This window comes from Pyricularia pennisetigena (genome assembly GCF_004337985.1).
Source record: "Pyricularia pennisetigena strain Br36 chromosome 4 map unlocalized Pyricularia_pennisetigena_Br36_Scf_11, whole genome shotgun sequence".
Classification (NCBI taxonomy): Eukaryota; Fungi; Ascomycota; class Sordariomycetes; order Magnaporthales; family Pyriculariaceae; genus Pyricularia; species Pyricularia pennisetigena.
The window spans coordinates 726,908-740,147 of NW_021940923.1; the positions used below are offsets into that span (position 1 = coordinate 726,908).

General features: G+C 53.7%; 6 protein-coding genes across 6 annotated transcripts in view; 3 read left to right on the top strand and 3 right to left on the bottom strand.

The window, feature by feature from the left end:
- PpBr36_10784 (uncharacterized protein) lies at positions 1 to 2,541 on the top strand (the record flags this gene model as incomplete). The annotated part of the gene is made up of 3 exons (XM_029897892.1): positions 1 to 1,343; positions 1,456 to 1,731; positions 1,938 to 2,541. Exons 1-3 carry the CDS (start codon positions 361 to 363, stop codon positions 2,539 to 2,541), a joined length of 1,863 nt encoding a protein of 620 aa, XP_029743840.1. The 5' UTR covers positions 1 to 360.
- Positions 2,542 to 4,287: 1,746 nt separating this feature from the next.
- PpBr36_10785 (uncharacterized protein) lies at positions 4,288 to 4,648 on the top strand (the record flags this gene model as incomplete). Its single annotated transcript, XM_029897893.1, has 2 exons — positions 4,288 to 4,303; positions 4,479 to 4,648. The coding sequence occupies 2 exons, from the start codon at positions 4,288 to 4,290 to the stop codon at positions 4,646 to 4,648; spliced, it is 186 nt and encodes a 61-aa protein (XP_029743701.1).
- A 473-nt stretch (positions 4,649 to 5,121) lies between these two features.
- On the bottom strand, positions 5,122 to 5,527 carry PpBr36_10786 (uncharacterized protein; the record flags this gene model as incomplete). Its single annotated transcript, XM_029897894.1, has 2 exons — positions 5,122 to 5,347; positions 5,451 to 5,527. 2 exons carry the CDS (start codon positions 5,525 to 5,527, stop codon positions 5,122 to 5,124), a joined length of 303 nt encoding a protein of 100 aa, XP_029743841.1.
- Positions 5,528 to 5,558: 31 nt separating this feature from the next.
- On the bottom strand, positions 5,559 to 5,901 carry PpBr36_10787 (uncharacterized protein; the record flags this gene model as incomplete). Its single annotated transcript, XM_029897895.1, has 2 exons — positions 5,559 to 5,801; positions 5,839 to 5,901. 2 exons carry the CDS (start codon positions 5,899 to 5,901, stop codon positions 5,559 to 5,561), a joined length of 306 nt encoding a protein of 101 aa, XP_029743842.1.
- A 2,135-nt stretch (positions 5,902 to 8,036) lies between these two features.
- PpBr36_10788 (uncharacterized protein) lies at positions 8,037 to 9,537 on the bottom strand (the record flags this gene model as incomplete). The annotated part of the gene is made up of 3 exons (XM_029897896.1): positions 8,037 to 8,576; positions 8,640 to 9,311; positions 9,439 to 9,537. 3 exons carry the CDS (start codon positions 9,535 to 9,537, stop codon positions 8,037 to 8,039), a joined length of 1,311 nt encoding a protein of 436 aa, XP_029743844.1.
- Positions 9,538 to 12,840: 3,303 nt separating this feature from the next.
- Positions 12,841 to 13,240, top strand: part of PpBr36_10789 (uncharacterized protein) — a gene marked incomplete at both ends in the record, with an annotated part of 1,267 nt that continues 867 nt past the window's right edge. The window contains one exon of the mRNA XM_029897897.1: positions 12,841 to 13,196. Within this exon, the coding sequence (XP_029743845.1) occupies positions 12,841 to 13,196 (356 nt within the window). The remainder of the gene's footprint in view (positions 13,197 to 13,240) is intronic.

The window sequence follows — 13,240 nt, forward strand, 5'->3', positions numbered from 1 at the left end:
GTCAAGGAGTGGACGTCAAAGGATGGGCTGCGGTCCGAGATACAGGAGCTCAAGAGGAGGCAGGAGAGCACCGAGACGGTCCTGGACGCGCTGAGGTCGCCCAGCACCAGCGGCATCGTGCTCGAGCAGCTCCAGCGCGGCGATTCCGTTGCCGAGATTGAGGAAAAGGTCCTGGGCTGGACCTCGAGAAATCCCGGAGCTGCCGCCGCCGCAGCAGCAGCAGCAGCAGCAGCAGCAGCATTGGATGGGGCGCGAGGTGGCGGTGGCGATGTGAACGACGCGGCCACTTTTAGACGCGGCTCCTCGTCCGCGTCGAGCTCACACCCGCCCCTGTCGACGGGCCACCCTTTCGACGCGGCCATGGTCCGCCCCAGCATCAGCCCGGACGGCATGACCATGGCGGTGCCGGTGCCAGTGCCGCCGGGAATGCTCCAGCCGATGAAGAAGCTGTCGGAATCGTACACGTCGGGCGGGTCCGAGTCGTCCTCGGCAACCACGTCGCCGCCGCTCCCGCGCCCGCTTCCGAAACCGCTTCAGCAGCACGACGCGGCATCGTCGTGGCCGCCACCACCACTACCACTACCACCAGCACAACCCGTGACGACGGCGACGGCGACGACGACGACGACGGCACCAGCGACGACCTTTGACCACATGCGGGGCGGCCCCCGCATCTTCTCGACCGCCGTCATGGAATACCACCTCAACCTCCTCTTCTCGTGGGAGTGCCCGCCGCTGACCATGATCGACCGCGCCGCCTTCCTGGCCGACTTCGCCGCAGGCAGGGACCGCTACTGCTCGACCGCGCTCGAGTACGCCATCGTGGCCGTCAGCACGAGGCTGAACGACGCCCTGGCCAACAGGGAACCGAGGCCGTCTGCACCGGGCCCCTCGACGACGACAGCGACGCAGACGATGGCGGGTGAGCGGCAGCTAATGGATCATCATCATTATCCTCATCATAACCTCCATCACCATCATCACCAACAACAACAGCAGCAGCAGCAGCAGCAGCACCACCACCACCACCACCACCACCACCACCATCAGCAGCAGCAACAGCCGGGCCGGCTGTACTTTGACCGCGGGCTCATGCTCCTCTCGCAAGAGACGCAACCCACGAGGCTGCCGGACGTGCAGGCGCTGGGTCTGTTTTCTCTATTCGAAGTGTGCAGCGGCAACGAGGGCTTTGCGCGCGTGCTGGCCGAACGGTGTCTTGAAGGAACCATGGAGCTGCTGCGGCAGGAGGCGGCAGCCTCGGCGGGCATGTCGCCGACTGACTCGCCGAGCCTGACGAGGCAGGAGATAGCCGAGACGTACGCGGGAGCATATACACTGGCCAGGTATTTTTCTTTTTCTTTTTTTTTCTTTCGTTCTTTTCTGATCTAAACGGTCGTCATGATGCTAATATACACTCCCGGCGTGTTTACCGCACGACGACGCAACAAATTACAGCATTCTAGAAATAGTCACGTACTCCCAGCCCGGCGCCCTGCGCTCCCTTTCCTGGCAGCCCTGGCTCCGGGAAATCGCCGGCAGCCGCACGAGAAAGTTCTCCGACGTGGTCTTCGACCTGACCTGCATCATCGGGACGACGCTGTCGCTGCCAAAGTCAAACGACCCCGCCGTGGTGCTGGGCGTTTACGAAAAGTGTCTCGAGTGGTACAACTCTGCGCTTGGGGTGCTGCGGGATGCCGTGGCCGAGGGGACGCCGTCGAGTTTGTTTCTGCAGTGAGTCCAACCTCTTTATATTTTGCGTCTTGTTTGGTTGGGGATGTGGTGGCTACAAAAGTCACATACAGAGCACAGATGAATTGCTTCAACCATTCCCCAACACCCACAATCCCAAGTCCATATGAAAAAAAAAAAAAAAAAACAACCTTCTAACAAACCAAAAACCACAAAAAAAATCAAACCCCCCACCGCCCAAATAACAGCATGTATTACCACTTCTACCTCGGCGTCCTCTTCCGGCCCCTGGCCGACCAACAAGCCCACGACAGCACCGAAAGCTACGACTTTGACATATCGACAGGATCGCCCGCCGTGTCGACGACGATCACGACGGCGACGGGCGACCGCGCCAGCCCGCGCACAATCTGCACCGAGTCGGCGCACGCCGTCATCGCGCTGGCCCAGTCCTTCCGGCGCATCTACACGCTGCGGCGGACGCCGGCCTTCCTGCCATACTTTGTGTACGCGGCCGGCATGATGCTGCTGGAGCAGGGCTGGATCGAGGCGAGAGGAGGAGGAGGAGGAGCAGGAGGAGGAAGAGGAGGAGGAGGAGGGGTGGTGGCAGCTACAGGCCGCGACGCCGTCGATGGTGCCGACGGCGTCGGCGACGGTGTAGGTGGCGGCGGGCGCGGCGGCAGCAGCAGCGGCAGCAGCAACAACGGTAGCCAGATCGGCGGCTTGCGGAGGGAGAGCGTGCAAAGCGCCGGCGTGGCTTTGGCTCTCGCGCAGCTGGCTGAGATGGCGAGGGGCCATCCTGCTGCCGCCGAGGCGTTGGAGGATCTGAGGAGCAGGGACATGAATGGGTAGGTACATGTGTTTTTTTGGTGTTTTTGAAGGCGGGAAAATATTTTCCTTCATCTCTTGTCCTCTTTTTCTTTGTTGTTTGTTTTTGTTTTTACCCGTATAACGCTTTATGATGTTCTTGATTTTTTTTTTCTTCTCTCTTTTGGTTTTCATACTTGTATTCTCTGTCTTTTTTCCGTTTCATGTTATTGCACTTTTCAAGCTTCCAATGCCCCCAGCCCAGGTGGTTGATTGGTTGGTTGCGTCTATCTCTTTAGCACAGAGACCATCGCAGCGACTGTTGGGTCTGCTTGCAGTCTGTCTTAGTACAAGAAAAAAAGACATTTTGCTGGTTATTTTGCCTTTGTCTCGCATTGTGTGGAATTCGTTCAAGACCGTGGTCGAGAGAGATATTACTGACGAGGTTTTAACGCCACCAGATAAAAGAGCTAGCCGACAAAAGACAGCAATTTGTTGATTCTTGTGGGACATGAAGAACAAGATTCAATATATGTATTCTCTACTACAGGACATTATTTCTTGAGCGCAGGGTACATAGCTATCAACCAAAAAGTTTTCTGGGTTACAAACATGGCACGGACATTGCTATCATCGAATGTAGATAATGAGGCCACTGTCCTGCTTGAACTCGGTGTCAAGTTGTCAACAATGTAGCAAGCAAAACTGCCGATGCGCTTGGCTCTTCTCCACGACTGAAGCTTAAGACTGTTCCCCAGCCGAACAACCTGTCAAGTTCTGACACTTTTGTAGTTGATGCCAAGTGCAGACTTTTGTGCAGCTCCCATATTTTTCTTTCTCTTCTGGTCCTTGAGGCCTGTATAGAAAACACTTTGAAACTTCCGGTCCAGTCTCGACTCCCTCTTTGGCCTTTCACTCGCATTGTCTCCAAGATGCTTTTTCTGTAGAAACCCGATGTTTGTGTCGTGCTGAAGCTTGGGAGAAGATGTGGTCTAGAACTAGCAGGCACCTGAATCGCCGGCCTTTTCTCCCACTCCCATCTGCTGTACCGTAGCTTGGGCTCTCTTCGCAGCGCGCCACAAAGTCGAGAATGCATGGTCCCCCCGGGGGGAGGCTCGTTTGATGTTCTGCTTGTCGGTAGAGCTAGTTAAGCTTTCTTGTCTGTCAGATAGCCCTGAAAAAAAGAACGTAAAAAAAATCAGAAAACAAAACAGCGGGAGAAACCACAAGAGGATTGCAAAACGTACATCTCGTCAGTGAATTTCCACAGCATCCCATCATAGTCGGCGCCGTCGCTAGCCAAAGTCAAAATAAGCTTGAAAAGTCAATCATCAGCGCAGAATCACGACGTCTTTTTTCAAGCACACCGCGCTGCCACGCGTCAGCCTAGCCCGTATCTGCGCGCTAGTTAGTCTCCCGTCTCGGCCCATCGATGCCGTACTCGCGGTGCCCCGTTGTCAAAAGTCGAGGGTTCGGTTTTTTGTTGTCGCGAGACGCGTCCTGCTCTCCGTCTGAGCCCTCTTCCTTTTTCGCAATCAGGAGACGACGTTCAAAGGTAAAGGTGTCGTCATTTAACGGGGAGGAGATCTCTGTACGGGGAAGTGATCACTAGACGGGGACGTGATCTCTGGATTTGGCTATGCTCATTGGACGGGGAGGTGATCTCTGGACGGGGAGGCAATCGACCTATAGTTTTTTTTTGGGAGGCGAAAACAAAAAAGGTCGACATCGTCGGGGAGGAGATCGTGGCATCGTGAGGAGAGCGAAAAAAAAAAAGCCCTTCAGGGCGGCATGGCGTGCAAGGACGGTTGCTGCATAGTACTGCAGGTCAGGAAAAGACAAGGTAGAGAGAGTTGCAGAGGGCGGGTGTCGCGTCTGACGGCGAAGTTGCCGGAAGGCCTAGATGGTCGAAGGCGCAGAGGAGGACGAGGAAGCCGACAGGCGAGTGCAGGCTATTATGAAATCGAATATTCTTTGCCAAGGTCAGTTGGCAGTTGGAGCAGTTGGACAACAACACCGGTCGCATTATGTCCGGGAGTACGGCGGTCGGCATGCGGGTGTCGGAAGCAAATATGGGGCCCTCGCCCCGATCTCGATGGTGCTCGGGGAAGTGGAGGAGCTGCAACCTGGCCCAGCGGAGAAACAGGATTGAATTTGATGTAAAAGGTTTGCCACATCGAGGTGGCGGGATCTGTAGAGGCAAAAAGAGTTTGCTTCTATGACATGTTCATTTTGACATTTTCATTGTTTGGTTGGGGTTGAGACGTCAAGTGCTGGCGTTGATGTAGTGCGGTGTTCTGGGTCCCAGTATCATCATACATGGGTTGCCAGCAGGGGGCTTCGGTGTGGACTTTATTTTTGTCACCCACCGCTTGACCTTGTCGCAAACGCCCCACCGAGGACGGACCAGGATGGATGCTTAAGCAGGCTTAGGGTACTGGGATGTTGTTCAGTGGGGAGGTTTTCCATTGCAAATATCTCGATTTGGTATAAGGAGACTGGGGCTTTCCTCGACGACATTCTACTACTATGTATGCCCCAAAACCAGTTTTGAAACATGCAAAATTCTACTACTGCACAACTTTACCAACCTGAACCTGAACCTCCGCCTGGAAACGAGAAACGTCAAAATGCGCAGGACCACCGGTGAAGGCCTCGGTGCCAAAGTTCCTTGACATCGGCAGAGAACGAGTTGTGCGACGTCCCGCTCGGCGGCAAGAAGCTGCAGACGCGCATGGCACCATTCCAGCCCGTGAACAGCTCCCAAGTGTACCCGGCAATGGTCACCCTCTCGACCGGGGAGCCTGTCGACGATTCCGTGATGGGCCAGATGCCTCCATAGCGCTGCAGCCTGCAATGCGCGGATATACGACGGTCAATCATCACCAGCAAATTGAACTTGACGAGAAAAAAAAAAAAAAAAAAAGATAAAAAAAAATAATAAAAAGGGCTACGAAATCATAAGCTCAAAATCTCCACTCGAGCTGGGATGATTGACGTCCGCGTGCGTAGAAAATATCATACGCGACATTGGCCCGTACGTCTATCGTGTTGTGCGACCACTACACCGAGGTCGTTAGGCTCCTGATGTCGCCGACCAGCCTCCGATCGAAGACGCGGTTGGCGTAGACGTAGCTCTTGATTCGTGTTGTCGTCGCCGCGCCACGTTCTAGTCCGAGCTGAAAACCACCGCCGCGCCCACGACGCCGTTGTAGCAGGTGCACTGCGAGCCGCCGCCCGTCGCCGCGTCGATGCCCCAGAGGTTGTTGAGGATCTCGTAGCCGTTTGGTCTTGAGGTACGCGTACTGCGTGCTGAGGGAGGCGAGGTTGCGCGTCGTAGACGTCGGCGGCACGGATGCGCTGGCGCCGAGGCCGGAGAGTGAGGATGGCTGGGCGGAGATGCATCGTGGCTGAGCGTCCCGAGGACGAGGGGAAAACGCCTGTGTTGTGTCGTTTGGTGGTGAGAAGGAGGAACATGCACGCGCAACGGGGAATTTATGGGCGCCAAGACAGGACCTGATGGGCAAGCTTTACAAAAATTCTACACTGACACAAGCGGCGATTTTTCTTCAAAATTGTTATTCGATTTGGTTAATGAATCTACTTTTTTTACCATACAGAGCGGAGTACTAGGTAAATATCGCGAAACCAGATGTATTCGAATCTGGGTGGTAACACAGCTACTGAGGAGTCAGGATCCACTGGGTGATCTAGGCATACCACGACGACTTGGACGGCTAAATAAAAAACAAAAACCCCTGCCGCTTTCAAGAATCGGGACGCACGACTGACACATGTCGCATCCGCAGGTACGCTTAGCCTGTTGCGTAAAGCCCCGCGATTTCCGTATTTGGCCCGTATTCGTCGGCCGCTGCCGCGAAAATTCCCAGCCGCGTCGGAGCATCGGAGCATTGGAGCATCGTCGGCCTTGACGGGCACTACCCCACCCAACAAAAGCACCGAACAGAATTTTACATGGCCGCTGGCTGTGACGAGCGTGCCTTGGTATTCCTGACAACTCGGTCACATATCGATACACGGACCCGTACTCTATATACACGAGACAGGCGTTTGTCTGTAAGCTGATTCCCCAGCACTAGTAGTTGAACGCCCAGGTGCTGGAGGCACAGGATAAAGACGCTGTCAACGGCGATTACAACCTGGTACTCCTGCCGCAGAACCTAGTGAAATGTTAATCCGGGACTGTGTACTGAGCGAGTATTGTTATATGGGAGGTAGTCACCGTATTATCCAGGTCGTTCGCACCCGATCTGCACCGCTGCAAAAGCCAGTCGAGTCTATGATGCACGCCCGTAATGCCCGCTCCCGCTTGCAAGGCTCATTTCATAGGTTGTGTGTGCCTAAAAGCCGAGCAGAATTTGCCACTTGAAATTGAAGCAATACGAAAGAAAAATCAGACTCTTGTCTGTGGCACACCAGACTGGGTAAAACTCAAGGAAAGGTGCCGGCACTTTTTATTTTTTATTTTGGTATCTTATGACAGACTGCAGTGGAGAAGGAGATTAGAACATCGCAATGGTCACCGTCATCATGGCCATGCAGAAAACAGCCGCTACACGCGTCAGACCACTCGTGGAAAACCCCCAGCGGAGAACAATGGACAAATCCGGTAAGGAATCTGTAAAAAAAAAAAAAAAAAAAAAAAAAAAAAAGACCACACACACACACACATGATCAGGACCCATTCCGAAAATCCATGTAAACGCCCCTCCGGAGATCATGTCGCGAGGTGCACTGCCCCGAGCTTAAATCAGTCCAAAGGAACAAGGATGGCGTGGCTGTGTAGACCATGCGCAGCAACGTTGGTCTAGGGCTGTTCGACGGGATTAAAAACCAGGCAGCCGTTCCGCCATTGGCTTGAATTTATTTTATATATTTTTTTTCCTTCTTGTTATCCCATCAGTACCTACCTCACCGCAAAAGCAACCTATCCAAAGATCGCTGGGCCAGCAACACCTACACAAAGAAAAAAAATGGGGGGGCCATCGCGTACAAGCGTTGCCAATACGATCACTGCAACAACTATCCGACAAACACCACCACCAGCATGCCCTGCGCCCACGCAAACAAGAAAAGGGCCGAGTCGTACGCAATCACATGCCCACACGTCTTGAAGAAGCGCGGCATCTGCGGTGTTCAGTTCAACCTGTACTACGACGAAATATGCGACGACTGCGGCGTCGTTGTGACCAAAGGCGGAAGGAATGTCTGCGGGAACGGCGCAAACCACAGGAGAATCAAGTGAAACGCGAGCGTCGTTGCACGGGGTTGGAGTTTGCGTATGAATATGAATAGGTGTGTTACACAAGCGCGGCGGAAACACAATGGCTATTTTAAACTGGCCGTGTCCAATCATTTGCTCTTTGTAATTCTGTATCCAAGTCTTGTCGGCATCTCTACGCTTTGAACCTCTCGACCACTTGGCTGCAATCATAGTCTACAGCCAGATCAGCCATATCCAGAACCCGAACCAATAAACTAGCCACCACGCAAACAAAAACAAAAACAAAAACCCACAATTACAACTCGCCTACCCGCCTCAACACATCCCTCAACCCTTCTGCCTGCGCCCTCCACAACGGCGTCGCCATATCCAAAAACCACTCCTTGAACTCCTGGTCCCGAAAGATCCTCTCCGCTCCTCCAGCATCCGGACAGTCCTCCACGCTGGCAAACAAGTCGTCCGACCCGACCGTCGCCGCCTTCCACCGCGCCATCATGTCCGACACCAACCCGGCGCCACACTCACTGAGAGACGTGCAGCGCCGCACGACCAGGTAAAACCCAGACCGGGCCGTTTCCATGCGCCCCGTCACATCCCCGGCCCCCGGCGGACCGCCCACCGACTTGTGCAGGCTGGCACTGCCCCCGGCCAGCGACGACTCGTACGCCAGGAACAGCAGCGCCCGTATCGTCGACCACGCCTCCACCTTGCGGAACATGACCACCAGCCGCCCGCCCGCCCGCAAGCGCTTCAATGCCAGTATCAGCTGCGCCGCCTGCAGCCTGACCTCGCACCGGGCGCGGAATAGTTTCCTTTCCGTCTGCGCGGGCGGCCGCTAGCTCTGGCCCCCGTCCGGTTGCAGTAGTCCGTCGTAGTGTCGCCTTCCCATGGTGCGCACGGGGCCGACCTCGCCACCGGCGCTCGCAAACACAAAATCGAACCGCTGGCCCTGGAACGGGTCCGTCGCCGACATGGCCGCCTCGCGGATGAGGGACACTTGGCTGTCCGACCCAACCGCCTCGTCCGAGATGCGCACGACGTCTTGGACGTTCTGGACGTGGATGGTTGGTAAGTTGTTGGTCTGCTGCTGCGGTTGCCGTCCCGGCCGACTGGCCCCCGCCTCGAGCAGCAGCTCCCCGCTCGCATCTCCAGGGTGTCGACTGCGGTCCGTCGCAGAGATCGGCACGACGCGGCCCCACGCGTCCGGCCCCAGCACATGCAGCGCCATCTCGGAAATCGCATGCGGCGGCCTCGGGTCGTCCGTGTACTCTGGCACCTCGCGCATGTCGGCGACCGCGCCGGGGCGGACGAGGCCGCTGATCAGCGCGTGCGGGTTGCGTCTGGCCGCCGCGACGGTGAAGGCGCTCGGTGCGGGGGTGAGGTCGAGGATGCGCGGCGGACTGCCGTCTTCATTGGGCACGATATTGAGGATGTCAGTCTCGGCGTCGAGGGCGGCGATCGATGGTCGCAGGATGTCGAGGAGGAGCCTTTCTGGGTGGCGCCTCGTCTGCCACGCGTTGAGTCCTGCTTGTCCGTCGAACAAGGCGTCTGCAGCACGAGTGGTAGCTACCTGGGACGTTGGTGGCATGTTGTGAAGCAGTGGTCAGTAAAAAAAATCTTTTTACTGTTTGTTGTAGGAAGTTTGCTCGGCTTGAAAATGTTGGACAATGCCGGCACTGGCTTGATCCAACACGCACCTTGGTCCTCAGTTCGCATAGCTCTTCAAAGTCTGGCGACAGCTTCAGGAGGACAGCATTGATTGTTTCGCCACCTGAGGATGTCGTTTGACGAAACATGTTTCTACATACTATGCGCTGCGCTGGGTCTAGCCTCAAGGATGTGCCCAAAGTACTGAAATCAAAACACTTATTTCTCTACGTGAAACCACTGGATGGTTCAAATCAAAACATTGTAGCAGGGCGGCAGTAATTGCTGCGATTCCAAGTTTTGACCACAGATTATGCCTGGCATGGATGGAAGGAATAGTACATGTCCAGGGCTAGGACTAGCGGAACAGGAAGATGCACAGTCAAGGTAGCAAGGTCATCAAAGAACAACTTGCAAGCTGCGAGTTGGGTAGGTGCCATGTAAGAGAGATGAAAGACATATCGGGTGGGAACAGCAGCGAACTAAAAATCCAGGAGCACAATTGGAGCACCAGGGACAGTAGAAAACAGAGGAACCATCTAAGACGAGCACCCACAAGGAATGTCTTACGCGGGAGACGCGCCCAAGGGGAAGGCACGACGTCTGGGGAACTACTGGCGAAGCACGATGCTCTCAAGCAGATGCAGTGGAGAGCAAAGTATGAGGAAAGACTAATCCGGGAGCAAGACAAAATACATCCCAAGCGCCGTGGCCTCTTATTCGTCCAAAAATGCTGACCGAAATTGCCCAACTAAAAGCTGGTGAGAGCCTGTCGGAATTGAGGAAAATCACGAATATAGCCTTCCAATACACCTGAGTTTCCAACAAGCGAACAAGATTCGCTCACGGGCGTGTGGTTTAGGGGTATAATGTTCGCTTCGCACTGTGATCCACAGTACCTCGCTTGCGAAAGGTCGCCGGTTCGATTCCGGCCTCGTCCAACCAATCTTTTTGAATGCTTTTGATGGTCTGCGAACTCATTTGGCATTTCAACCCTTTTTATTTATTGCTTTCAGTTGATTGGCCGGGTACGCCCTTGAACCGACCGATGAACTGGGTCTATTGAAGCCAATGTGGAGTTGGAGTTGGCTGTTCTCCAAACCACTTTGGACTGAGGCTGGGGTTCCAACGCTCACTTCTTCTCTTGCCTTTTAAGGTATTGTATGGAGTCAATTACTGTCAGAATGTAGAAAATGACGCCCATTTATTAATCGCACGATTTCACTGTCGATCCAAGATTAAATGAATAATTTTTATGGAGGATTGTACACTCGCTCAAAAACAGTGTTAGCTGTCTGCACAAAGATGCCCAACGCTGTTCTCCTGCCATGGAGGAAGGGACCCTTGTACGGTTGGTTCTATGGATCTCGAAATGGCTTTCAGGTGGAATGAAGATGCTTTTCCTGCTACCGGGCGCTCCCAAGCAACTACAATTGTCAAAACTTGAAATCAATTCATTTAAAGATCGAAGAAAGCAGGGTCCCCGTCTGCCACACCTTTGGCATAACATGCAAACTTGTAATGCTGCATCTTTGTCGACTTTGATGAGAATCTCTGTGCTCACACGTGGCATGGAGGGTCGCTATTTATCAATCCAGACGAGGAGAATACATTGACTCGCCGACAACAGCTGTCTGGTTTTGTCCGTTCGGTCAGGAAGAAGCTTTTCTGGCCACGTTCACGGCGACCTCGAGCCTGGTATTTGGTTGAAGCTACTTCCACTCGTATCTGCGTAGAAACCCATGATCCAGTCCCTCTGAGTCTCTGCACTATTTCAACGCAACGGGTTGTTAAACTAGGCTACTGCCTTTGGGTTTTCTTTTCCAACAAATGCCATGTCGAGGAGGCAGATTCAAACAAGTCTGTACACCCAAAGGTTCTGAAGAATTCAAGGGTAACAAATCCTTTCGAGTTGTATCTTTCGTGAGCAGCCTCACTCATACCTTTCGTATGCTCTTGTGACTCCATCGAGAACGCCGCTTCCCTCTGCCCGTGTCCGGAACTACCATTGATCGGAGTTGTCTTTTCTCGCCCGACGGACTTCGACCGGCATTAGGAGGAGGCCGAGCCCAGCACCATCAGGTCACATCCCGAGCTACTGTCTTGCAGCAGCAGCTACGCACCATGCATGGCAGAAAAATCTACAAATAGCCGGGGTGCTGCGACTGAGGCCTCCACACTGAAAAATTTGGCAATACTTTTGGGAGCGTCTTTGTGGCGACTGACCTGGGAGGGGCGGCAAGACGAAGGGGGGGCGGTGGCGGGTGCAAAGTAGAGGGGGGTTTTAGGCTTTGATGCTGCTCCCTGTTCTACGTCCTGTCCTGCCTGCTGTCATACCTCTTATTACGGCTTCGGAGTGGCAGCAAAAACGCGGCTGTATAGCGGAACGCCGACGAAATGCGGCAGCTTCGCCACCAGCAGCAGCAGCAACATCAATACAACCAACAGACCAACAGTGGCAAGTAAACAGGGCGGGTAGTAGAGCAGCAAAAGCAGCAGATCCACATTGGACCGTGCTCCTGTCGTAGTGACTCACCGACCCAAGTTCGGGCCTGCACCTTCCATGCCGAGTTGAGGTCTTCTTTCCTCCTATCACCTGCGTTTGTTTTGTATACTGAGACACTATAAACAACATGATGCAACCGCAGAGCAAGTGAGTCAGCAGCTATTTGAAAATGTCGAGTTTTCCAAAACTTGAGGGATTTGAGGAGACCAGTGCGGATCAGTAAATATTTGGACAAAATCAATAGAACCTCGCTTTTGCGTTTTGGCTACGACGTTCCTGAGCTACATGCGAATATGCAACTGATTTCTGTGCCTACAATCAACCAAGTACTGCAGAAACCCTCGGTACGGCCCTCAGGGATAAGTGCAGGTTTGAGAACCTAGGGAACAAAAATACCGTTTTGGAACTCCCAAGATAAGCGGCAAGATAAGAGTAGAAGAGGGAGGGAGGCCGCCTGACCTGCAAGGAAAAGTTAAGGAAATGATGCGGACAAGGAAGTGACGAATAAAACAAGAAATGTATGCCACTATTATTACTAGAGACAATATACAAACCTGCACAGGAAGCCAGTCAGAATGCAAACAGACAGTATAGACTGCAGGAAAGCGAATGCAGAGCTGCAAGTTGTGATTATACTTCATGGGTTGCAGGAGTGTTACCCTGAGCAACCTCGCTGCTTGCAATGACATAGTCCAAAGTCAATAAATAACACTATCGAGTAACGCATGCAAAGGCAGAAAAAAAAAATTGCTCAAACAGCAAAAGCCAGTCTATGTTGGACTATATAACGAGCGGCCCCTCCTCGTTCCTTTCGCTGTTTCATCTCGCCCTCCAACCATCGCTATTGCTCGTTTGTCAAGACACCCGCACAGCTGTTTATTCTCCTTCCAGCTTCAGCTTCGATCAAAAGTCAACACAATCGACCAAATCACAAACAACGCCCAACATGTCTTCCACCACTACTGCCACTCCCGACTCCGAGTTTCGGGTCGAGGTCTTCGCGACGCGCGAAGAAGCCCTGCAGTTCATCGACAGCTACTACATGAAGTGCAACAAGCACTGGTACGACGTCCGGGAGCGCGTCGAGCTGTACAAGCGGTCCAACAAGCTGTTCAAGGAGGAGCGGGGTTTCTACGTCGTCACGACCACCATCACGGGGTGCCAGGTCCAGGTCCCGATCGAGCACATCCGGGACGGCCCGTTCTGGGGCCTCGTCGCGCCTGAGCTCTGCAGACGCGGCAGGTTCGCACGGGACCTAAAGGATTTGAGCGAGGATGACATCAAGGAGCTTCTCAAAGTCAGGTAAGTTTTTTTTTTTTTTTTTTTTTTTTTTTTTTTTTTTTTTT